The sequence below is a fragment of the Monocercomonoides exilis genome (genome assembly GCF_001643675.1).
Source record: "Monocercomonoides exilis strain PA203 chromosome Unknown scaffold18-1597598, whole genome shotgun sequence".
NCBI classification, from domain to species: Eukaryota; Preaxostyla; order Oxymonadida; family Polymastigidae; genus Monocercomonoides; species Monocercomonoides exilis.
In genome coordinates this window covers 45,375-69,610 of record NW_027150563.1, presented here as the reverse complement: position 1 = coordinate 69,610, position 24,236 = coordinate 45,375, and the positions used below count along the sequence as shown (strand labels likewise).

Sequence of the window (24,236 nt, the reverse complement as noted above, 5' to 3'; positions counted from 1 at the left end):
TTTTGAATTTTTTATGAAAATTTCTTTTTCCTCACCCAAACAAACAATTCAATATTGGATTATTTCACCACGCGATGTTGTGTTATTTAACTGGAAAAAAATGAGATTAAAAGAAAGCTTAATCTCATTCTTTTCTGTTAAATAATTGAAAAAAAGCGTATGTTTATTCTGATATTTATTTCCATTTTTTCATTTAAAAAAATAGATTTTTTATTTTATTTTATTTTATTCTTCTCTTCTTCTTCTTCCTTCTCCTCAGAAACTGACATGAATTTCCCACTCTCCTTTTGTCAACGATTCCTTCGGCATCACCACATCAACAACACTCAACACTTCATTAAACACAAACCTCACCTCTTTCTCTTCTTTCTCCTCTTTCTTCCCTTCCTTCATTGAAACAAACTTCACGTTTTTCGGGCTTTTCTTCTGATTTAACAGTCTCACCACATCGATTCTGCTGTTATTCTGAATGGAATCCCAAGTTGAATGGACGATGCGAGGCAAAGAAGAAGAGGAGGAAGGAGGGAAATCTGGTGGATTGAAGAAAGATGAAAGATCTTCTGATTTGGCTGCTGCTTTGGCTGAGTTGAGGATGTCTTCTTTGAGTGAGAGGATATCGTCACTGGTGGGAAGATTGAGTCTTTTGGAGGAAGAGGAAGAGGAAGAAGAGAAAGAAGAAGAAGAAGATTGTGGAGTGGAAGAAGAAGAAGAAGAAGATGATGATGATGATGATGTATCATTCTTAAGAGATAATCCAAAAGGCAGTGGAGCTGCTTTGAACGTGATAACAGCAGCATCTTCAGATGTCTGTGTGTATTTGACTTCTCGATAGAGATAGTTGCCTATCAGCTCCCACGCGTGTGTGCGTCCATCATCAATAAAGATGTGGCCTACTGCAGAATTCTGTGGTGAATAATAATGAAATAAAATTAATAAATTGATAATTTAAGATTGAAAAAGGAAAAAAATAATAATAAAGAAAGAAAGATAGAAAAAAGAAAAGAAAAGAAAAATAATAATAATAATAATAATAATTTGTAAAGAATTGGGGAAAAGAACACAAAAGAAAATTTGCTAGGCTTTTTTGAACAAATCAAAAAGTATCCCATAAAACTAAAACAAATGGTTTTCATTCTCATTTCCTCTCTTTCTCTGTCTATCTTTTTTTTCTCTTTCTCCCTTTCTTTCTCTCTCCACATGCACACACCTTGTAATCTGGAGCCACCAGCAGTGTGATTGGATCTTCTAGTTGATGAAAAGACGATCTTCTGCTTCTCAGCCAAAGTGGAAGAACAGAACCACCCCTGACAAACACAGGAATATACTCCATGCTCACAGGAACTGTAAGCTCGTAGCTGGAATCAGAGGAAGAAGGAGAAGAGGAAGAAGAAGCGCTGATCTCAGCATATGTGTGCAGATCAAACCATTTCACTGGAATATCCTCATCTTTGTCCTCATCTCCCTCCTTCTTTTCTGCATTATCCTTCTCACAAGAAGCAAAATCTCCCTCTCTCTTCTTCATTCTCAGTGGAAGTGGAAACGTCACCTCCTTCGCCCCCTCCTTTGTCACAGGCACAACCAACAGATCTCTTCCCAGCATAAAGCTTGTAGTCCCCGCTGAGTCCAACATCGTTTCTTCATTCAATCCCAAGTTGATATCGCTGAAGTCCATCCACAGCGGACGCATCACAGGCGCCCCGCTCACTGCATTCTGCGCCATCAGCGTGTACAGGTAGAGCAGGATCTGGTACCTGTCCTTCACCGCTGCCCCCATCCTCGACCGCCACGGCTCGTCAAACAAATAGATCTCTCTTCTGGGTGAGTCCAAATGGGCATGCGAGCGGAAGAACGGCTGGTAGGCAGCCATCTGCAGCCATCGTGTCATCAGCTCGGGTGAAGGGTGGAAGAAGAATCCTCCAACATCTGCACCAACATGGGGAATTCCACACAAGGAAAGCGATAACAACATCGGCACCGCCGTCTGCAGGTGCTCCCACTTTGCCTGGTTGTCCCCCGTCCACACAGAAGCGTATCTGTGGATGCCGGCAAAGAACGAGCGGGTGAGGATGAACGATCTGCAGCCCTTCATCCGCTGGTGCATACCTTCGTATGTGGACATCACGTAGTTCAGCCCAAACGCGTTATGCACTTCGCGATGCTCTCTGCCGTCCAAATGGACTGCATCACGCGGAATAGTCAGCTCATAGTGATTGAACACGGTGGGCTCATTCATGTCATTCCACGTGTGGGTGATGGGCGTGGCTCCTTTGTACCTCTCCGCAGTCAACAGCCCTGCCCACCACTTCTTTACTTCAGGAGACATGAAGTCAGGATACACTGAATTCCCTGGCCAGCAATGCCCTTCGAATGTCGCTCCATCCTTCGGAGAGGCCAAAGGTGTGCCTGGCGAGCGGATGAGGAATCCCTTGTCTTTTGCCTCGCTGTACACGTGGTACCCGTCTTCCTTCTTGATGTGGGGGTCGATGATCGTCACCAACTTCCGCCCAGTAGCTGCCAGCTTCTCTTGCATCTTGGCAGGGTCGGGAAACTTCTGCGAATTCCAAGTCAAATACTTCTTCCCGTCTGTGTGCTCAATGTCCAGCCAGAGCACATCGAAGGGTATGTCTGCCTCATCCATCTTCTGCATCACAGTCAGACAGTCGGCTTCGTCTTCGTAGTTCCACTTGCACTGATGGAAGCCCAGTGAAAAAAGAGGAGGAAAAGCAGGCACGCCTGTCATCAGATGATACGAGGAGATGAGCTCAGAGAGAGAAGGAGAGGCAAATACGACGAAGTCCATCAGTCCAGTCTCGCTAATGAAATGGCTGTGGATTGTGTGGACGGATTCTGAAGGGGGAGAAGCAGTGCTTTCGCTCTTCTTCTTCTCAATCTCTTCGCTCAAGTCAACATACGTGTTTGCACTGTTTAGCCACAAAACACCGGTGAATGATCCGCGCTGACTGGGCTTCAGACTCGCATCTTGCTGAGATTCTGGAAGTGCAATGATGAGGGGAACAGCTCCGTACAATGGAAATACGGAATTGGTTTCGTATTGAAATACATCCAGATTCCACAATCGGATTGGTTCTTTTGCGGTTGCAGTTGATCCGCTAAACAATAAAATGTGGACACAATCGAAATATAAAAAATTTATTTATAGTGTACAGTCAATTTTTTTTGAAAACATTATTTATATCAAACCGTGTCATTGGCAATCGGAATGAGCATGCATGTTCGGGCAATCCATAAACGCTTTTCGCCCCAACAAAACTGAACTCCAAACCTAATGATTTTGCTCCTCTATTTTGATTTATGATTTCCGTTGTGAAGTGTTCAAAACTAAACAATTTGTGTCGATTTATCTCCATTATAACTTCATTTCGATCAATAAGTTCAAATATGAATTTTTCAAAATGTATTCTTAATTTATAACGCCCAAATGTGATTATCTGTTTTTCTTCATCCTTTTCACTTTGTATTGTCTGCTTTTGAATTTTGTTAATGAGGACATTTTCAAGTTCAGGTCTTCGATAACCTGCTTCACTTTCTCGAAGATAAACGCGAAATATGCCATGTATATAAAAATCAATATGATATGGCAATGTAACATTATCGCGTTGATTAAATATTTTCCCATCAATTGAATCAGTGTTAACTGTTATTTCAGGAATTAAAATGAAAGGTGATTTAAGCCCTTCAAAATCTCTGTTACTGGTATAAAATAATGCATTCTGCGGATTCTCGAATTTGGAACGATCCATGCTATGAGAAACCCAAATAAAGAAAAAAATAAATGAAGAAAGAACGATTGCCATATGAATGACAAATAAAACGATAATGGTTATCATTTTGCAAAGTTAATAAATGAGCAATGAAACTTGCATGGATATAATATCCTTTGACATTGGACTTGTTTTTAAGTTATTTCATTTATTGAACATTTATTATTTTTCTTATTGATCTTTGAAAGAGATATTTTAAGTTTCGCTCATTTGAAGAAAGTTTTGGCAAGCAGTTTGACTAAATGTCGAACCCATCTCTAACAGAAATGGCGAAAGAGAACGGTTTGAAAAATTGTTTTTGATGTTATTTTACATTTTTTGTATAACAATGTTTTTCGATTAATTATTTATTTGTAAAAAATATAACAGAAAATCAGTTAACAAATTCTCTTTCTCCTCAAAAAATTCAAAATGATGGTCAAATAAATTTATCGGATGCAAACAAAATTGCACATTCTCTTCAAAAAATCCTACAAAATCCATCTCTTGCGCCTGAGGTTTGATAAGTTGAAATATCGTTGATATTCATATTTAACAAAAATAAATATTCTATTTCTTATTATAGGATCGAGAAAACTTATCGATTGCTCTCGGATTGATATCGTCTCAAGTCAAGCCGCCGTCCATACAAGATCCTTCACAAATCATGGACTTATACGTTAACAACACACCAGGACTGAGTATCACTCAACCTCTATCACCCAGTTCGTTGACTTTTCAAATGCAGCCGAACGAATTCTCAAATACTTTCCAACAACAAGTTCCATATCTTGATGAACGTACAAACTTGACGAAAACTGAAAGAGAAAAAGAGCAACAGAGACAACGAGATGCGCTTCTGATGATGCTTGGAGGAAGCAGCCACTTCGTTCTCGACGATTCATTTCATCCGCAATCCACTCCGACATATTCCGATCCCGATCAATTCGATTTCGAGGAAGATGACGAATTTCCTCTGCTGTCAGAAGAAGCACAATGGCCCGAAGAGAACGACGAATTGATAGAAGAATCAGCCGGAGCACAGCAGTTTGGCAGCTACGGCCCGCTGTTGAGTGAAGAGACGTCTGAGAACGAGGGCATCACATCGTCAGAGCCAGAGGGGAGGGAGCATTCAGAATGGCTGCAGGCGCGTATTCAGCAGAAAGTGGAGGAGATGAAGAATGAGGAAAGGAGGTGGATGAGTCTGAGGCTGCGGCCGTCAAAGACTGAGCTCGCACTGCCGCTGCTGGAGGAGTTTGGAGAGGGCAGCTCAGAGGAGTATGAGACGAGGCAGCATCGAGGAAGGTTTTCGAGGAAGCAGAGGAAGGAGAGGAGGAGGAGGAGGAGGAATGTGGAGAGGGAGAAGGAGAGGGAGAGAGAAAAGGAGAGGAAGAAGGAGAGGGGGAAGAGAAGGGAAGAGATTGGGAAAGAGAAGGAGGAGGCAGAGAGGGAGAGGATGTGGGAGTATGAGGATGGAGGGGAAAATAATAGAGATAACAGAGAAGAAGAAGAAGAAGAAGGAGAAGGTATAGAAAAAGCACATTTGTGGCCATCTAACAATTCCATTCACAAAAATAGACACAAAACAGTATCAGATCATTTTAATGATGATTTAATGAACACACTGCAAAAGGAAAACAATGATGATTATTCTAATAAAGATAATGGAGATGAATTGGATGAAGGGGAATTCAGTGATATTTCTTCATCTCTTGTTCATTCCAGACAGAACACACAAAGTTATCAGCTTCTTCCACGCGACGAATCAATCAGCAGCCATCACTCGAATCATCTGCACCATCACAAATCACATTTGTCCATTCATCAACATAATCATCATAATCATCCTTCTTCTTCTTCTTCTTCTTCTTCTTCCTCTTCCTCTTCTGTTTCGCATTCTCATTCTCCTTCAACTCGTTCACATAAACATCATCACATTTCTTCTTCTCCTTCTTCTTCTCAACATCATCACCAGCATTACAACTTGCATTCCAAACACAAAAATTCCATTCAAAAACGTTCAATTTATGCTTCTACCCCTCAACTTCCTTTGCTTTCCTTCTCTTCTTCTTCCTCTTCTTCTTCTTCTTCTTCTCATTCTTCTTCTGTACCTCATTATTTACCTTCAATTTCATCATCATCTTCTTCCTCCTCCTCCTCCTCCTCTTCTTCTTCTTCTTCTTCTTCTTCTTCCTCTTCCTCTTCTCTTTCTCCTCGTCAATCCATTTTCTCCTCTTCTTCTTTGTGTCTTTCTTCTCTTCTTCCTTCTTCCTCTCCTCTTCCTTCTCAAATTGCCCCTTCTCTCAAAAATCACCCTTCTTTCTCTTCGATTCATAGATGCTCTTCATTGAGTGGGGGGATGAATGGGAAAGGGAATGGGAAAGAGGGAGAAGGAGGAAGAGAAGGAGAAAGAAGAGGAGAAAGAGAAAGAGAAGAAGGAAAGAAAGAGGAAGAAAGAGAAGTCAATCAAATTATGAAAGAAATAAAAGAAGAAGAAAGAGAAGAAAAAGGAGAAAAGAATGATAATGTTCTAAATGTTCAAGTGATTTCGTTAACAAGATATTCAACTGATATTTGTGATAATTCTAATTCTTCTTCTTCTTCTGATGAGTTTTCCCCTAAAACAACACAAATTTCACATCATCTTGTTCATTCTGCTTCTTCTGCCTCTTCTTCCTCTTCAAATTCTTCTTCTTTAAATTCTTCTTCTTCTTCTTCTTCTAATTCTTCTTCTAGTCATCATCCATCAGGCAAAAGAAGCATGCATTCTATGAAAAAGAAAGGATTGCATAAGAACATAGAGAAGAATAATAAAACTAATGACAATAATAATAATAGTTATGATAATGATAATTGTAACAATCATGAAGTGCTTAAACAAGAACATCAAAACACTGCTGACGATTCCGAGCTCTGCTATGAGAGCGACGGTGACATGAAGTATCCAGTGCCTAAACAGGAACATCAAAACATGCAAGACATGTCAAAATCTGCACAATTAAAGAAGGATTGCAGTTTGGTGTTGCAGTTGGGGGATGATGTTACATATGCAACAGATACAGAAAGTGAGTCAGAAGTGAATGGAATGAATAAGATGAATTGGAAGAGGAAGAAGGAAAAGAAGAAAGAAAAAGAAATAGAGAAGGAGAAGGAGAAGGAAGAATATGAAGAAGAAGAAGGGAGAAAAGAAGAAATTGATGAAGATTATGAAGAAGAAGATGGCAATAGAAGAATAGAAGAATTGATTTCTTCGCCATCACAGAATTTCCCTTCGTTCATGTCAAATTCTGATTTGCCTGTCATTTCTGAGCAAAATGACAGGAATTTGGATGAGTTAAATTCTTCTGGTAACTTTTCGGGTTTATATGATGAAGAAGAAGAAGATGATGATGATGATAAAGGTGATGATGTTAATAATGAATTAGAAAAAGGAAATGAAATGGCTAAAATAAGAATTGTAGAACATGACAGTTCGTTGAAAACTGAAAATGACATGAAAATAATGTCAAATAATCAAAATTTGAAACTTTCAAATGCAAAAAGAGCTTCATTTAATTCTTCGTTTATTCCTCCTTCTCTTTCTCTTCCATCTGCTTCTTCTCTCCCAATTGCTCATCTTTCTTCCATTTCTTCTTCTTCTTCTTCTTCTTCTACCCCTTCTTCTTCCTTCTCTTCTTCTTCCTCTTCCTCTTCTCCTCGTGTTCATTCAATTTCTCCATCTCAATCACATTTCCCTTCTTCTGCTGTTTCTACCCCTCAAATCATTAGCTCTCTTTCTGTTTATCATACTGCCCCTCAAACTTCTTCCTCCTACTCTTCTTCCTCTTCAAATTCTTCTTCATTTTCATTTTCATTTTCTCCTTCCTCCTCCTCCTCTTCTTCTTCTTCTTCTTCTTCTTTCCCTTCTTCTTTCCCTTCCTCTTCTTTGTTTTCTTCTTCCTCTTCCTCTTCTTCCTCTCCTTCTCCTTCTCCTTCTCCTTCTTCTCAACAACAAGAAAAACCTTCTTTTCCTCTTGTTGATCTGCATCCTCTTTATCCCATTCCTCTCCTACCTTCTCTTCTTCCTTTTATTTCCTCTTCTTTTGTTGATATTTCTTCTTCTTCTCCTTCTTCTTCCTCTTCTTCTTCCTCCCTTTCTTCTTCTTCCCTTTCTTCTTCTTCTTCCCTTTCTTCTTCTTCTTCTCTTTCCCCTCATAAACATCTTCTTCTCATCAAAATAAACAAAAATGAAAAAGAAGAGAAAGAAAATTTCATCAATGAAATTTCATCTTCTTCTCCTTCTCCTTCTTCTTCCATGAAGAATATCATAAGATCTGCTAATCTTTTATCTTCTTTGCCTTTTCATTCAACGGCTTCTTCTTCTTCTTCTTCTTCTTCTTCTTCTTCTTCTTCTTCTTCTTCTTCTTCTTCTTCTTCTTCTTCTTCTCTTCTCCCTCTCCCTTTCTCCTCCCTCTCCTTGCCCCCACCTCCTTCTCTTCCTCTTCTTCTTCCTTTTCATTCTTCTTCTTCCTCTCATTCCTCTTCTTCCTCCTCTTCTTCTTCCTCTTCTTCTTCCTCTTCTTCTTCTTCTTCCTCTTCCTCTTCTTCTTCCTCTTCTTCTTCCTCTTCTTCTTCTTCCTCCTCCTCCTCTTCCTCTTCCCCCTCTTCCCCCTCTCCTTCCAAGCATCTCTTCTCACTCCATCGTTTTCTCCCTCTCAATCTCTCCATGCCCATCCTTTCTGATGTTTTTATTCGGTCTCTTCTTCCATCTGCCCTTGGAGTTGACACAAAGGAAGATAACATGTTGTATTTGAGCCAGATCAGCTGGAGGAAATGGATGATCGAGATTATGGAGAGGAATAACAAGGGGAGAGGAGGAGGAAGAGAAGAAGAAGGGAGAAGAGGAAGAGGAGAAGCAAGAGAAGGGGAAAGGGAAGATGGAAGAGAAGAGAAAGAGAAAGGAAAAGGAAAGGAAGAAGAAACAACAACTGATTTCACTTCATCATTAACACTTTCTTCTCCTTCTCCTTCCTCTTCCTCTTCTCCTTCTTCTTCATCTTCATCTTCTTCATCTTCTTCCTCTTCTTCTCCTTTTTCTCTTTCTCTTCGAAACTCCAAAGAAAAAATGAATTTTACCTCATCATTTCCTCTTCCAGGTGATGGTATCACTTCTCTTCTGTCAAATTATCTGAAAGAGGGCATAGAAAATTATTTGGCTTACATGGAAATTTCTTCTTCCTCTTCTTCTTTGCCTATAGCTTCTTCTTCCTCTTTCCCTTTCTCTTCTTCTTCTTCTTCTTCTTCTTCTCATCAAAATTCCTCTTCTCCAACTCCTCTTGGCTCTCCTTCCTTTTCTCTCTCTCTTCTTTCTTCTCCTTCCTCTTCCTTCTTCTCAAAACCTTATCCTTCTCTTCCTCGTCCTTCTCCTCTTATTTCATCATCGTCTTCTTCTTCTTCTTCTTCTTCAAATTCTTCAAATTCTTCAAATTCTTCAAAGCAAATTGATTTTTCATCATCATCTTCTTCTTCCTCTTCTTCCTCTCCTCCTCCTTCTCTTTCTCTATCTTCTTCCTCTTCCTCTTCTCAAATAACTCCAATGTCTATGAATATAACATCTACAGATTGCTCAACACAAACTGTTAATATAACAGAAGGAGAAGAGAAAGATGCTCAAATGAAGAAAGAAGATGAAATGAATGAGATGATTGAGGGGAAAATGAAACAAAAGGGAAAACAAATGGAAGAGGAAGGATTAAAAGGGAAAGAAGAGGGGAAAGAGGAGAAAGAGGAAGAAGAGGAAGAAGAAGGGAAAGAAATAGAGAAAGGAGAAGAAAAAGATAAAGAAATTGAAAAAGAGAAAGAGAAAGAGAAAGAGAAAGAGAAAGAGAAAGAGAAAGAGAAAGATAAAATAGAAGAGTTTCAAACGCCAAAAGAACCAACAAGCACAATATATATCCATCCATCTTATTCAAACGAAGAAAAAGAAAAAGAAGAAAAAGGTGAAAATTCTGAATATCTTCTTAATCAACACACAAAAAGAAGAAGGAGGCAAAGAGAAAATGAACAAAATGAACAAAATAAACATAGAAAACATAGAAAACATGACAAACATAGCAAAAATAGAAGAAGAAGAAGAAGAAGGCATTCAAATAGAAAGATAAGCAGACATCATATTCAGACTCATTCTCATACTCATTCTTCTTCTTCTTCTCATTCACTTACACATTCTAAATCACTTTCTTCTTCTCTTTCAAATTCTTGTTCTCTTTCTCCTTCACATTCACCTTCTTCTTCTTCTTCTTCTTCTCTTTCTTCTTCTTCTTCTTCTTCTTCTTCTTCTTCTCATCTTCATCATCTGATTGTTCGTAGATCACACAGTAATCATCCAACTGGCAGCATTCACTTAAATCCACGTGACAAGCACACACATTTCAATAAACATTCTCTTATTGAGCAAAAAAGGAAGAAACAAATTGAAATGAAAAATGAAAAAGAAAAAGAAGAAAGAGAAAGAGAAAGAGAAAAGGAAGAAAAAGAAAAAGAAGATTTAGAAGAAATTTCCCCAAAACCAGAAAATTTCATTGTTTCTTCCAAAAGACACCATTCAGTCGCATCCAAAGAATTGGATGCTCTTTCTGATGCCAGCACCGCCATATCTGCTGGCTCCATCACATACACCTACTCCTCAGCCACTATAGCTGCTAATACTCATTCTTCTTCTTCTTCTTCTTCTTCTTCTTCTTCTTCTTCTTCTTCTCTTTCTGAGTCATTTTCTGAATGGGCTATTGATTCTGTCTCATCCAGTGCGTGTTTGTCACCTTCTGCTCACTCCATTCTCCTCTCTTCGCATTCTATTGAATCATCTCACGATATTTCTACTGCTATTGCTTCTTCTTCTTCTTCCTCTTCCTCTTCCTCTTCCTCCTCTTCTTCTTCCTCCTCCTCTTCTCACCCTCACAACCATCCAACCAACACGCACACACACAAATCATTCCATCCTCTTCCTCTTCGTCTGTCTCCTTCCTCTTCTTCTGCCCTCCTCTGCTCCAATGAATCCCTTAGCACTTGCATATCCCCTCACCACACTGATTCCTGTGAATTGCTTGATGATAACCTTTCCCCTTCTCTTTCTCCTTCTTTTTCTCCTTCTCTTTCTCCTTCTCTTTCCACAGCTCTTTCTCTTTCCCTTTCCCTTTCTCAAACTGCCCCTGCTTCTCCTTTCTCTTCTCTCGTTCGCTGCTCTTCAGCTGATTCTCATTCATTCCAAGTGCTTTCTGCTTCCACAGCCTCAAAACCAGCTGGATCGATTTCATCTTGTTTTTCTTTCAATGAAAATAATCTTTTAAATCATTTGAGGGTCAAAAACAGTGTGAAAAGGCGAGAGAAGAAGGAAAAGAAGGAAAGAAATGAAAGAAGTGAAGAAGTTCAATACAAATCTTATAGAAATTGGATAAGTGTATCTTCTCTTGTGTTCTCTGCTTTTGACTATGCTTCCCCCTTCCCCTTCAGACACAGGGATTATCTTCAATATGCTCATCAATGGAAGAAATGCAAACAAAATAGCAATGAAGAAGCAAAAGATAAAGCAAATGATAAATCCACAGAAGATTCAGAAGATAAATCAAACTCAAAATTCAATGAAGAAACAAAAAATAAACCAAACAATAAATCGAATGAACAAACAAAACAGCATCGGGGAAAACAAAACCACATTCTCCGAACCTCCTTCGACCACAAGTTCTTCTGGAGGAGCCAGCTGGCTTCGGTTGGTTTCAATTACGAGCTTATTCTGCCTGACTGCACAACCCCGCTCACCACATTCAAGGGAGATCTAATTGTTCCCTTTGATCTGCATCTGATGGAGCAGCTGAGGCTGAAATCGGAGGAGAGAGAAAGAGGAAGAGGAAGAGGAAATGCGATGATGCTGCCGATGATGAAGACAAGTGAAGAAGCAAATAAAACAGTGATAAATACAACAAATGCTACTGCTGCTTCTTCTGCTTCTTCTTCTTCCATCACCTCTCTTGTTTCCTCTTCTTTCTCCTCTTCTCATTCATCTATCCCTTCTTCTGCTTCTCCTTCTGCTTCTGATGCTGATCTGTGTGTCTTCGATTCCTACTCCTCTTCCTCTGCCCATTCTCTTCACAACGCTTCTTCTCAGCCTTCTTCAACTTTTGCTTCTTCTTCTGCTTCTTCTTCCTCCTCCGTTTTGTCTGGTTGTATGTCAACTCATTCAAACCCAGCCATTTCACCGCAGTTGGAGCTTGGTTCATCTGCATCGTCATCTGTCTTTTCTTCTGCTGCTCATCCAGATTCTTATCAGGCTGCACAACACATTCTGAAACAAACACGAAATGCTTCTAATTCTTCTTCTTCCGCTCCACAATCTTCTTCTTTCTCCTCCTCTTCTTCTTCTTCCTCTTCTTTGCTCATATCGAGCAATGGAAATGTTACTGTGGTGCCTCGTAAGAAAGCAAGGCATTCTATTTCAACTTTTCTTCCTCTGATTTCAAATAAAACACATCCGAAGACAAAAAGACGTTCGCTTCCTGCTTCTGGCAAGGCAATCATTGAAGAACAACCTGATCAATTGAATGATGTTTGTGAAACACAAACCGCAGATGGTTCATCATCATCATCTTCTTCTTCTTCTTCTACATCTTCTTCTGTTTCTGTGAAGAAGCAGAATATTCAAGAGAAGTCTAATAACAATAATACTAATAATAACAATAATAATAACAGCTTGTCTCATTACTCGCTTAACAAATATGAGCAGCTCCTGTTCAACAAACACGTACAGACAACCAAAAACATCCTTCGCAGAGAAAATAACAGAATGCTTTCGAAGTTCAAGCAGCTAACAACATCAGCTCATTCAAATAAACTTGCTGTTAATAATCCAAAAACAGCAGACGCAATAAAACAAAGAAGGAGATGGACACATTTTGTCAAACATTCCAAATGGATTAAAAAACATGAGCCGTATCAAAGTATGAGTCTGATGCGGAGGAAGGGAAGTTCAATGGAAAGGAAGATGAAAATTGCACCAAAGGATTACAGCAGACATACGTTGCATGTGCTGGAGAGGATGAAGAAAGAGAGGCAAATGTGCGAAAGCGAAGAAAGCCATGATGAAATCACAAAGCTCAACAACAGCATCTTTCTGAAGAATCTGCGCAAAATGAGGAAAGCAGGGCGAATAGAACAAGACAGCAGCATCTTTTCCGCACATAAAATAGGAAAGTATGCCCATTCACAGATCAAGAAGATGATGATGAGGCAGACCTCAACAAACTCTCTCCTCTCTTCTGCCAGCACAAACACCAGCAGACTGCATAGACTCACTCGCATCGGCACAAATGAAAGCAATGCGAGCAGTCAAAGCAACGGCAACAATAACAGCAACGGTTACAGCAACAACAGAAGCAGAAGCAATGGAACGCTTCCTCTGTCGCAGGCCAACATGTTCTCCAGTCTGCGATTTCCGCGCAGAAAGAGGCGAGTGATGCGTTTGTCTTCGGAGCAGCTTGCAAAGGCGTTGGAAGGAGCAGATGCTGAGGAAATCGTTTCTGTGGACAAGCAATCAGGAATTGGGGGCAGTATGAATGGAGATGGGGAGAAACAGGGCAAAGGGCTTGATGAATCAGTTGTCTCGACTTCTTCATTGATGCGCACGTCTTCTGTTTCATCTGCCAATCCAAACATGCACAGTCAAACGCCGACTCTTCCTCAGTCACATCTTCACTCTCACCCACACGCTGACATGAGCCTCCACATCCGCCCTGTTCATTCTCCTCTTCCTCTCCCACTTCCTCTCCCTCACATCAACCAGATCTCCCAGCTGAAGCCACTCAGTGGCCAACAGATAACTGACTTGTCTTTCTTGTTTGATCATGTACCGCATCCTTCTCCAGAGTCTCTCCACAAAAAATATCCTTTCCTTTCTGAAGAAGAGTCCCGTTGTCTTCTCCCATCTGTTCCTTACTTCCCTTTCATTGATGTGGAAAGGGCTGTTGAGCAACTGCGGCTGGCAGACACGATTGATTTTGATGCCTTTAAGATGTCAGTAGCCACGGGAGGACATGCAACTGCCTTGTGTGGCTATTGGGTGCTGAACAAAGTGGGGCTGGTTGATAAATTGGGTGTGAACAAGAAGAAACTGCATGAATTTCTGCTTCGTGCTGATGGCATGTACAACATGAGGGTGCAGTATCATACCTCCACTCATGCTTCAGACGTGGCTGCTCTTCTTTTGTGGCTGCTACTGCTGGACAAAGAGAGAGTGTTCTCTGCCTTCTCACCTATCGAACTCTTCACTGCGCTTGTGGCTGCGTGCTGCCACGATCTATCGCACCCGGGTGTGAGCAATGCGTTCTTAAACTCGACAAACCACCCGCTTTCGTACCACTACAACTACCGCTCCGTGCTGGAGAACTTCCACGCATACACAGGGCTCGCTATCCTCAGACGCTATCCATCGTGCGACTTCACAGCGTCATTCAGCGAGCAGCACAAGGCAATCTTCCGGAGGTTCTTCACTGAGATGATACTTGCCACAGATGCGGGAATTCTCTACTTCACACTGCTGAAGGAGCTGAGAGCTCGTATTATTCCAAATCCGCAGAGTGTGAAGCAGACAGAGGAGCAGAAAGAGTCTGCGAAGGAGGTATCTTCTTCTTCTGCTGCTTCAGAACAACAGCAGAATGCACATCCTGAGGCAAAACGTGAACAGCCACCAGTTTCTCCGTCATCATCGTCTTCCTCTTCTTCTTCAGAAGATCAGCTGCACCAGCTCCCCTTCCTCTCCACCCTCGACATCGCGAACAGCGAAAGCGATCGGCTTCTCTTCCTACAAGGTCTTATTGTCTTTGCTGACATGGGCAATCAATGCCGCCCATTCCCCTTAGCACGACAAGCAACACTGGGCATTGTGAGCGAGTTTTTCAGCCAAGGAGACAGAGAGAAAGCGCGGGGAATGCCAATCAGCAAGTTTATGAACAGGGCAGATGCGTCTGACAGGATGGTGGCTGATTCGCAGATGGGTTACATTGACTTTCTGCTGGGTCCAGTGGCGGATGCGGTGTCTCCGATGGTGCGGAGGGATCTGAGGAACACGACGTGCATCAATTCGAACAGGGAGTTCTGGAAGAAAGTGTCTGATGGAGAAGAGGTGTTTTTGGGGGGTCGGATAAGAGAGGCGACGGGGGCGGGTGTGCAGATGCTGAGTGTGATGGCGAATGTGTTTGAAAATGTGAAGGAGGAGAGCAGCAGAGAGGAGGAGGAGGAGAAGGAAAAGGAGAAAGGAAAGGAAAAGGAGAAAGGAAAGGAAAAGGAGAAGAAGGAGAAGGAGAAGGATAAAAATGAGAATGTGGATGGGAAAGATGATGAAGCAACTGTTGCAGAGAAACATGAATGTTCAATGGAGATTGCTGAGAAGGATGATAACAATGATGATGATGATGATGATGATAAATGAAAAGATAGTGTTGATAATGAAAGTGAATGAAATGTGAAAGAGCTTAGCGATGGCTGTAGTTCCGTTTGTAACTCCACTTCGGAAATTTCATTGGTCAAAGAAACAAAAGATAAATGAACTTAATGTTAGTATTCATTTTTATTGAAGATTATATTTATTTTTATTTTCACCATACAATAAACCGTTTTTGTTGATACTGAAGTTCAAAAAAGTAATTATTTTTTTTTCAGCTTTATTTTTCTATTTTCTTCATTAAATCTTAATTTCTGATGTGTTAGCGAATTATTTATTTGCGAATTTCATGTTTCTTCATGCAATTCGTTTAATGATCACTTTCCATGTTTTATAAAATCCTCTTTCGCTGCATCAGATCACCAAAGCCATTTCGGTTGTGTTTTTGTCTTTTGTTAATGTTGAGAAACTGTTTTGTTTTTATTAAACTGATTGTCCTTCACACCTGCACTTCAGACTTTTCCCTCTTTTGGAGTTGTTTTTATTTCCGTAAATAAAAAAATATTCAATCACAAAATAGCTTTTTTGCGCATGCAGCAAATCCTTCAAATTTTTCTGGTGCAACTTGTTGTTCAACTCTTTCACGATTAGAGATAAAACTTCACTGCTTCTTTTGCTTTTGCTTTTGCTTTTCTTTTTTAAACTTCTTATGCAAGCATCGAACAATACTTTTTGAATTTCTTTGGCGTTCTGGCTAATAATCTTTCAGACTTCTTATATAACACTTCAATTGTGCTTCTTTTTTAGCGGAAAAGAAAGGCTCTTGCAACAGCAGAAAGCTTCTTATTGTTCGCTTGCACTGCACTTAACGCATTTATCTTTTATTGAACAAAATAACTTCTATTTATTTGTATATTCTTTTAAGCTTTCAGGTTTTCTTTGGGCACTTTATGCGAACTGGAAGGGCGTGTGGTGTGGTGAATTGGTTAAAAGTGCTTCCATGCTTCGCATCAGATAAATTACTTCGACCTGAAATAATTGCAGAGAAAAGAAAAAGACAAAATAGATAAAAAAAAACCAAAGAAAAATAAAGCAAAAGTATTAAATGTTCCCAGCAATTCTCAGATCTGAATGCAATTCGTCAGTTGTTCCATTATTCTTATACAGCTTTCATTTTCTCCTTCTCTCTACCTCCTTCTTTCTATCTCTCTATCTCTCTCCTTCTCTCTCACTCTTCTATAATTTTGTAATTCAAGACATTATAAATAAAAAGCACCTCATCCACAATTAATTCTCGCTCCGATGTTTGTCTGATGCCTCGCTTTCGCTATTTGAGCGCGATGCAGCCGGCGACCGCGAGTGCGAGCGTGACGAAGACGCAGAATGCGGGCGAGTGCGAGAACGAGAATGAGATCGAGAGCGCGAACGAGAATGCGAGCGAGAGTTCGACCGCGAATGTGCAGAATGCTCTGAATGTTCTGAACGATCAGAGCGATCAGAGCGATCAGAGCGTGCTGAATGCTCTGAACGGGAGCGAGATTCAGAGCGTGAGGACGAGCGCGACCTCGACTTTCCCTTTCGCTTGCTGGACTTGTGCTTGTGCTTCGTCTCTTTTCCTTCTTTTCCTTCTTTGCGCTTTGAGGATCCTCGTTTTTTCCGGTCAGCTGAAGGAGAACGCGAGCGGGATTCAGAAGATGAAGAAGGCGAGGATGATGGCGAGGAAGACGAAGAAGGAGATTTTCTGTGCTTTCGCGATCTTTTGCTTGATTTGTGCTTTGACGATGCTCTTTTTGGTGAGCGAGATTCAGAAAATGATGATGGGCTCCTTGATGAAGATTCATCACTGCTTGAATGAGAATAACGCCCTTTGCGATGTCCATGATGGTAGCGAGAGCGTGAACGAGATCGAGATCGAGAGCTTGAACTTTCTGGAGAATATGAGCGAGATCTTTCGGATTGAAATTGATAGAAATTATTGGATAGAATTAGAAACGATTCAAAAAGGAAAAATAAAGAAATCAAACCTTCCATGACGATGTGACCTTGATCTGTAACTAGAACGTGCTGACCTTCTAGAATACCTCGAACTTCTTCGTCGTTTCATTGGGCAATCACGAGCATAATGTCCCTTTTCATTACATATGTAGCAAAGCCCTTCAGCATCTGCGACACCATGATCAACAACATGGGCCCACTTTAAAATTAACAAAAATAGCCATTATATCAAAACATTGTGAACAAATATCAAAAATTTCACAAAAACAAAGCACACTTCAACAGCAATTCTTCTTCCATCAAAGTCCGTATCTGAAGAGACAAAGATAAATAAAGATAATAATAACTTCTCTTCATATTCATTTTAAAAATAAAAACCATTCAATTGGCGAATTGCCTCTTCAGCATCTTCCTTTCGTTCATATGTTACAAAAGCATATGTTCGCTTCAAAGAACAGCGATCCAATCTTCCAAATTCTTCAAATTTACGTTCTATATCTCTCTGAGTAACGTGTGCAGGCAATCGTGCAACAAATAACGCCATTAACAAATGTTTTCAATTATTTTGATAAAAATGTCTCGATCTGAAAAATAATCGCAATATTTATAAATTTTTAAAAACATCAAAATATTTATTCTTTTCATTTTAAGTTTATGATTCTATAAAAAATAGATCTGTTGTCCTTTTTTGACATGGATTGTCTTTCCAAAGAAACGAATTTGTCAATAATGTCTGAAATTTTGAAAAAAACTTTTTCCCGCATTTTGAAATTCTTGTATCTAATGATGAAAGTTTTATTAATTTTTATTTTTTAATTAATACTGGTTATTTTTTGAAGATTTGTCAAAAATTTTTTCTTCTTAAATTTTAAAAGATAATTACAAAATTGGTGATTATTTTGATAATCAAATTTTTTTTTTCAGAATTCTCGATTCGAAAATTACACTTCAATATCAACAAAAGAACACTGAATAATGAAAACGTTTATAAATGACATCATCATCTTCATTAGAGCTAAAACATTAATCTAAAATTCAGTTGAAATGAATTCAACATTCGAATTTTAAACCTCATATCAAAGGCAAACAACCTTTGAAAATTTCACATTTCGTAAAAAAGTTATGATGTCAAAAATAATCACCCAAATTAATGATTTTCATAGTTTTCTATTTTTCTATTGTGAAAACATATTAAACTCATTGAAAATAGAAGCTGAAAAAGGACAACAAATGTTTGTGGACAAGGAAGCTATTCTCGATCATCGAATATGCAAGATTTGTAAATCATGGACACATCCATTGCAGAAATTGATTTCATAAAGGAAAGCACAACTCTTTATTACAATAATTGATTATGGTAATTGACAATGTTAATATGGCTGATCCTTTTTGAAATCAAACTTTCGTTCGAGTTTTGATCAAAATTTAAATATCCATGGGATATGTATCAAAATTTATTTTTCCATTCGCAATATCATAAATAATAAGTGTTCACTATTTCAACTCATTTTTTTCCAAAATCCCATTGAGAATAAAACTTTAATCAAAACTCGAACGAAAGTTTAATTTCAAAAAGGATCAGCCATATGCCAATTTTTTTTTAAAAAGTTTCTTTTGTTTTATTTTCAAATGAAACAAAAATTTCATTTTTCAATCAATTTTCTGTTTCCACAGGCCAACTTTCACCAGAGCATAAAATATCACATTGTCAAGATTTTGTTTTCATGACAGCGGAATTTTGTGAGTGGGAACAGAAATTTGATCGAAATATGAAATTTTTTCTTTATTTGAAAATTAAACAAAAGGAACTTTTCAAAAAAATTTTGACATATTGACATTGTCAATTATAAAAAACAATTATTGTAATTAAGAGTTGAGCTTTTCTTTACGAAATCAAATTCAGCAATGAATGTGGATGATGATTTTTTTATCCATATTTTTTCATTTCATAATTTTGTTTGAGAATTTTCTTCGAATATTTGTAAATATGAACTGAAAAGTATTTTCTATCTTCATAGACAATTGTTTGATGAATATTATCTCAAACATTGTTATTTTTAACGATTTTCATTCATTATCTTTTGAACGAAAAATTCTTTCCAAAAAAATATCACTTTTGAAGAATCAACATTCCTGAAAAAGTTATGCTTTCTTAAATTGTTTCTAAACATCTGCGTCACCTTGAAAAAGGTGGGCTCGAGTCAGTCAGTGCCCGGCACTTTTTTTTTTTTTTTTTTTTTTTTTTTTTTTTTTTTTTTTTTTTTGTTGTTGTTGTTGAAAGAATAAAACCTATTGATTCATTTTATTCCCTTTCATTTTATTTATATATTTAATTGTGATATTAAAGTTGTTCGCAGAATTTTGAAGATGTGTGAGATTTTTCAAATAGAAACAAAGATCTTGATAAAGCCATAAACAAATGATTTTTTGATAAAATGAAAAGATTCTCAAAAAAGAAAGACGATATCGAAGACGCACAAATTTGCAGAGTTTTGCAATATTTTATTTATTTTCCAATTGATATTATCATTTCTGAATTATTTATGTTTCAATTGAAATTATTTCTTTTTTTATTAATCCACATCTATAAAATATGAACATTGAACATTATTAAAAAATTTGGAATTTACTCAAAAATTTGCATGCAATCAGGATAGAGAAATTTTACCAGAAAACAATGAATGTTAGCTTTTTAATAACTATTTTTTAAAAAATCAATGAAATACCATCTTTGAATTATGTTTAAAAGATACCGAAAAGTTAAAGGAGATTTGTAAAAAATTTCAGTGTGAAAACTATTTTTTGATTTGTTTTTTTTGAAAGAATATCTTTTCTTTTCTTTTTTTTATTAATTCAGTTCGCGCTCGCCAAAGATGGATGATCTTCGAACGGATTCGAAAGAAGCCCTTGAACTATTGAAGAAGTTTTTTGGAAAAATGGAAACGGTCCCATCGGAAATACTGAATGATTTGTTGGAATATGGATCCAGAATCTTGAAAGTTGGAGAAGATGAAGTTATAAGAACTTATGGAATGGTGCTGGAGATGCTTACAAATCCATTTTCATATTCGAAGGGATTTCATGAGCTTAAAGAAGTGGCGATAGAACAAAAAGCTGACAACAGTGAAAGACAAATAAGTGGAAAAGAAAATGCTGCTTCAGAAAAGGTTACGCAGTCTGATTTTCTGGCATCTCCCTTGCTCAAGCAAATTGTCATCAAGTGCAGCTTGATTCCTGCTGTTGTGGAGAGCATCCATGCTTCAGAGAACGACGAGACGCTGTCTGTTCTGTCGAAGTTTCTTCTGAATGTTGTGCGAATGAACGACTCGAGCGAGGCAATCAGGCTGGTTGGGCAGCGTGTGCTGGATGGGCTGGACGACATCCTCATCCGATGTCAGAATGCAGATGGCCTTTCAGATGCGATTGATGCTCTTTGCCTTATGTACCGCTCTGTCCTGAAGAATGGCTGCCGCACCAATTACAATTTCATGGATGCGTTTAAAAGCTACGGATTTCGAGGTGTTCTTATGGAAATCATTGTGGGAAATAGGAAGAGAGGAATTGTTAAGGAGGTGGAAAGCAAAAAGATGACTAGATACAATCTTTACAATATTTTGGAAAATGTTGTAATTGAAAAAGAAGAAAAAGAGGATGTTGAAGGCATTGAAGAAGAAAACAAAGAAACAAAATTGAAAGCAAAAAAGCCAAAAAAAGGAACAAAAAGTGCAGAAAGAACAGGAAATAATTCGAAAACTCGAATTGGAAAATCAGAAAAGAAGCTTCCTGCCAAACAAGAAAGCAGCACGAAGCGCAAACAACTTAAAAAGAAGGAAGGCAAAGACGGAGAAAATAAAAATTTCGGACAAAACTCAGCTTCAACATCAACTTCTTCTTCTTCTTCTTCTTTAGAATCAGATATGATGTCTTCCTCTTTGTCTGATTCTTCTTCAAATGATTTTGTTTTGCAAAACTTAGATTTAATTCCCGTTTCTGTGAGACTGAAGGCTGTATTTGCGCTTTACGATTTGAGATGCAATAAAACTCCTGCCTTTCAAGTGAAAAGTATACTATGTGTGCTTGTGGACAGCTTGGAGCTGAAAGAAGGAGAAGAAGAAGAATATGAAAGAACGAAGCAGAAGGAGTTGGCTGCTGCAAAAGAGAGTAAAGAAGAGAAGGAAGGGAAGGAAGAGAAGGAAGAGAAGGAAGGGAAAGAAGAAAAAGAAAAAGAAAAAGAAAACGAAGGTGATGATGAACAATACCTTATGTACGCAAAAGTGGATTTTACTGAATGCGATTACCAGCGCAAATATCAGCGGATCAGGGAAGTTTTGGTTTTCATGATTCACTTTTTGAACAACAACTGTTTGCAATCATTTTCTGCTTGAATTTTAATCTGATAAAAATCAATTTATTATTCGTTTCAATTTCAAACGTTGTTGTTGACTTTTAAAATTCTCTCCTTGACTCTTTCTGATATTCATTAAATGCTGATTTTATCTGAATTTTCTTGTATTTGTGCGACGGTTTCATTTGTGCTGGGAAATTGTGAATGCGCAATGTTTTATGGGACTGCTTCTGTTTGCACCAAAAATCATGAATTCTACACTGCTATGTATTCAGTGCCAAACTTGGAAAAACCATTGCCCGAGTCAATTGTGATAAAAGCTGCTGCTGCTTTTACACGTTTAATCAAGTATGTGTTTGAGTCTCTTTCTCTTTCTCTCTCTCTCTCTCTCTCTCTCTCTCTCTCTCTCTATTTATTTATTTATTTATTTATTTATTTATTTATTTATTTATTTATTTTTAATTTTTTTTTTTTGGTAATTTGCTTAAACCTATTGCTTATAAAAATTCTATTTTCGATGCACAAACTCATTTTGTTTGTTCTTTTCGTCTTTTTTTGTATTTTGGACAATTTAATTCAACAACAACTCTCGCTTAAATGTTCTTATTCAAACGAAATTTTCATTAAATGCATTTTCCCTTCGGGAAACTTCTGGGGTTTATTTTGTCTTCTTTTCAGATTTCCGCACAGGGCATTTGAACACTACAGCTGGATCTGCCTGTCTGATCTGTCGAATCATTCAGACGCTTTGTGCAGGCGTTTGGCTCCGATGTTTGAAAGTGATCTGCAGACAGAACTGGACTGCATCGAGCAGGAAATGGAAGACGCAGTCAAAAGGGATGCAGAGAAAGGAGAAAAAGAATACAAAGGATGCACAAATCCAAACATGTTTGCTCGTTCTCCTTGCAAATTCAGGATTGCTCAGTTTTTTCCGAAGCCTCGTCTCAGTGATTATACCAGCTATGCTGAGTTTGAGCGTGCCTGCGAAAAGTATAGAATTTCGTATTATTACGATAGTTACGAATTCACAATGAGCTTATCCGAATCTGTCGGTGCCAATTTTATTCTACATTTGATCAGCTCATATCCATCCTTCTTCACTCCTTTGAAATACCACATTTCTCTCTCATCTCAACGGTTCCATTACATTTGCTCATTCTTGGCCATCAACACTTTGAATGTGCCAGACTTAGCCGACAAAATTGTTCTTGACAGCATTTTCCATCGGCTGATGGAGAAGATTGCAAATCCATTTCCGCTTGCTGCTCCGATAACGATTACGGGTCTACGAAGCGGTATTCTTATTCCTCGATCACTTGAATCAGCTCAGATCAATGCTGAGTTTTTGGTGGTTGCAGTTTTGACGTCTGTTGTGAAGGAGCTGCCGTATGTTTTTGAGATGGGCTATGTTTCCCGGCTGCTTGAGTGGATGGCCTCAAAAGGCGCAGCGCTGGACAAAATGCTTTTAATGGCAATCAAAGTGCTCCATGAAAAGTGTGTTGCGTTCTCTCTTTCTTCTCGGCTGAATAGACTTGAGATGATTGGACCTATCAATGATGCTCTTGCAAAGAGGAATGCATTCATCGAAGAACACATGGACAATCCGTGGGGTGCGCCTAATGCCCCTTCCTGGGACAATATTTCGCAGCTTGACGATGTTATTTGCCTGCCTCCGGATCTCAGCAATGCAAACAGCCGTCGACGCACAAAGCCCAAGATTGTCCCACTTGTTAGCATGGACGAGGAAATAGCTGAGGTGGAGAAGGAAGACGACACAGGAACACACCTTCTTTGGCTTCTGGACGATGCAATTGAAGAGTCTGGAATACGCGATGTGGTTGAGGCAGCAATGGCGCATGGGAATTTGCAATTGTTCTGGATGCTTCCGAGGGTAACCCCGAAACTCAGCAAAAATCACTCAAATCGGATCCATTCATATTATAATCCTTCTGACATCGATCTTCCAAGACCATTTGCATTCCCTTCTAATTTTTCAGATCTAGGTATTAAGAAGAAAGTCAAACGCCCTCTTAACTTTTTCAACAGCATGTAACTTTATGTGAAGATGTTGCTGAATATCCTGCTTTGATTTTAAAAGGAGGAGCGAAATGTGGAAGTGAGTTGGTTTATTGGTTGATGTGAGTCTGTAATTTTCTTTTTATTTACAATAATTGAAAAATCCGATTATAAAAAAAGACACATTAAAGTGTTTTTTATTATTAATTTTTTTGCTGTATGTTATTACAATCTATCATTTTCTTTAAAGTTTAACGCATTTTTTTTATTTGAAAATCAGTCATATAGTTCCATTTTTTTACAATTTTGAGAAAAGCTTTTTAAAAGTCACTTTTTTTTTCCCTTTAAATAAAAAACAACTTAAAAAATTCTTTTTTTATTTGAAATATCAACTCATCCTATTTTCCTAAAATTTCAGGTTAATAAATGGATATATGATTTTATTAAAAACGTATTCTCGTTGATTTTCTTGTTTGTTATTTGTCGTATAACTTTTTTCATGAATTTTTATCTTTCTCCTCATTGATTTTTTGGACTGTTTCAACTTTTTCGAATCTGACATTTTTCTGATTATTTTTATGAAACAATATGAAGAAAATCAAAATGCATCTTATCCTTTTCTTTACGAACACACTTTTTTAAACAAAAAAATATCATACGATATTTACAGTTAATCCAAATCAACAAAGGAACATAAAATATTTTTATTCGA

At 38.3% G+C, this 24,236-nt stretch overlaps 4 protein-coding genes across 4 annotated transcripts; 2 read left to right on the top strand and 2 right to left on the bottom strand.

The window, feature by feature from the left end:
* Positions 1-54: 54 nt before the first annotated feature.
* Positions 55-3,833, bottom strand: MONOS_15089 (putative neutral alpha-glucosidase AB). Its single transcript, XM_067867942.1, has 3 exons — positions 3,202-3,833; positions 1,208-3,110; positions 55-903 (listed from the first exon to the last, which is right to left on the bottom strand). The coding sequence occupies exons 1-3, from the start codon at positions 3,813-3,815 to the stop codon at positions 256-258; spliced, it is 3,165 nt and encodes a 1,054-aa protein (XP_067728688.1). The 5' UTR covers positions 3,816-3,833; the 3' UTR covers positions 55-255.
* A 191-nt stretch (positions 3,834-4,024) lies between these two features.
* MONOS_9583fu15090 (putative 3'5'-cyclic nucleotide phosphodiesterase) lies at positions 4,025-15,730 on the top strand (the record flags this gene model as incomplete). The annotated part of the gene is made up of 3 exons (XM_067880098.1): positions 4,025-4,064; positions 4,152-4,279; positions 4,348-15,730. The coding sequence occupies 3 exons, from the start codon at positions 4,025-4,027 to the stop codon at positions 15,214-15,216; spliced, it is 11,037 nt and encodes a 3,678-aa protein (XP_067728687.1). The 3' UTR covers positions 15,217-15,730.
* A 215-nt stretch (positions 15,731-15,945) lies between these two features.
* MONOS_9584 (putative RNA-binding protein 4) lies at positions 15,946-17,749 on the bottom strand. The gene is made up of 4 exons (XM_067880099.1): positions 17,542-17,749; positions 17,441-17,475; positions 17,193-17,362; positions 15,946-17,116 (listed from the first exon to the last, which is right to left on the bottom strand). The coding sequence occupies exons 1-4, from the start codon at positions 17,705-17,707 to the stop codon at positions 16,456-16,458; spliced, it is 1,032 nt and encodes a 343-aa protein (XP_067728686.1). The 5' UTR covers positions 17,708-17,749; the 3' UTR covers positions 15,946-16,455.
* A 1,827-nt stretch (positions 17,750-19,576) lies between these two features.
* On the top strand, positions 19,577-24,134 carry MONOS_9585 (uncharacterized protein). Its single transcript, XM_067880100.1, has 6 exons — positions 19,577-19,652; positions 19,816-19,846; positions 19,913-19,949; positions 20,021-21,525; positions 21,784-21,856; positions 22,187-24,134. The coding sequence occupies exons 1-6, from the start codon at positions 19,599-19,601 to the stop codon at positions 23,559-23,561; spliced, it is 3,075 nt and encodes a 1,024-aa protein (XP_067728685.1). The 5' UTR covers positions 19,577-19,598; the 3' UTR covers positions 23,562-24,134.
* The last annotated feature ends 102 nt before the right edge of the window (positions 24,135-24,236 follow it).

What these genes read in the sequence shown, in the direction of transcription:
- MONOS_15089 (XM_067867942.1), bottom strand. Translation starts at nt 3,815, where the DNA reads ATGGCAATCGTTCTTTCTTCATTTATTTTTTTCTTTATTTGGGTTTCT. An exon ending in TTCCGATTGCCAATGACACG is followed by an intron (nt 3,111 to 3,201) that starts GTTTGATATAAA and finishes TTTATTGTTTAG; the next exon opens with CGGATCAACTGCAACCGCAA. An exon ending in TGGTGGCTCCAGATTACAAG is followed by an intron (nt 904 to 1,207) that starts GTGTGTGCATGT and finishes TATTCACCACAG; the next exon opens with AATTCTGCAGTAGGCCACAT.
- MONOS_9584 (XM_067880099.1), bottom strand. Translation starts at nt 17,707, where the DNA reads ATGGCGTTATTTGTTGCACGATTGCCTGCACACGTTACTCAGAGAGAT. An exon ending in GGCAATTCGCCAATTGAATG is followed by an intron (nt 17,476 to 17,541) that starts GTTTTTATTTTT and finishes TTGTCTCTTCAG; the next exon opens with ATACGGACTTTGATGGAAGA. An exon ending in AGGTCACATCGTCATGGAAG is followed by an intron (nt 17,117 to 17,192) that starts GTTTGATTTCTT and finishes TCAATCCGAAAG; the next exon opens with ATCTCGCTCATATTCTCCAG.
- MONOS_9585 (XM_067880100.1), top strand. Translation starts at nt 19,599, where the DNA reads ATGAAAAGATTCTCAAAAAAGAAAGACGATATCGAAGACGCACAAATT. An exon ending in TTTACCAGAAAACAATGAAT is followed by an intron (nt 19,847 to 19,912) that starts GTTAGCTTTTTA and finishes TATGTTTAAAAG; the next exon opens with ATACCGAAAAGTTAAAGGAG. An exon ending in GCTTTTACACGTTTAATCAA is followed by an intron (nt 21,857 to 22,186) that starts GTATGTGTTTGA and finishes TCTTCTTTTCAG; the next exon opens with ATTTCCGCACAGGGCATTTG.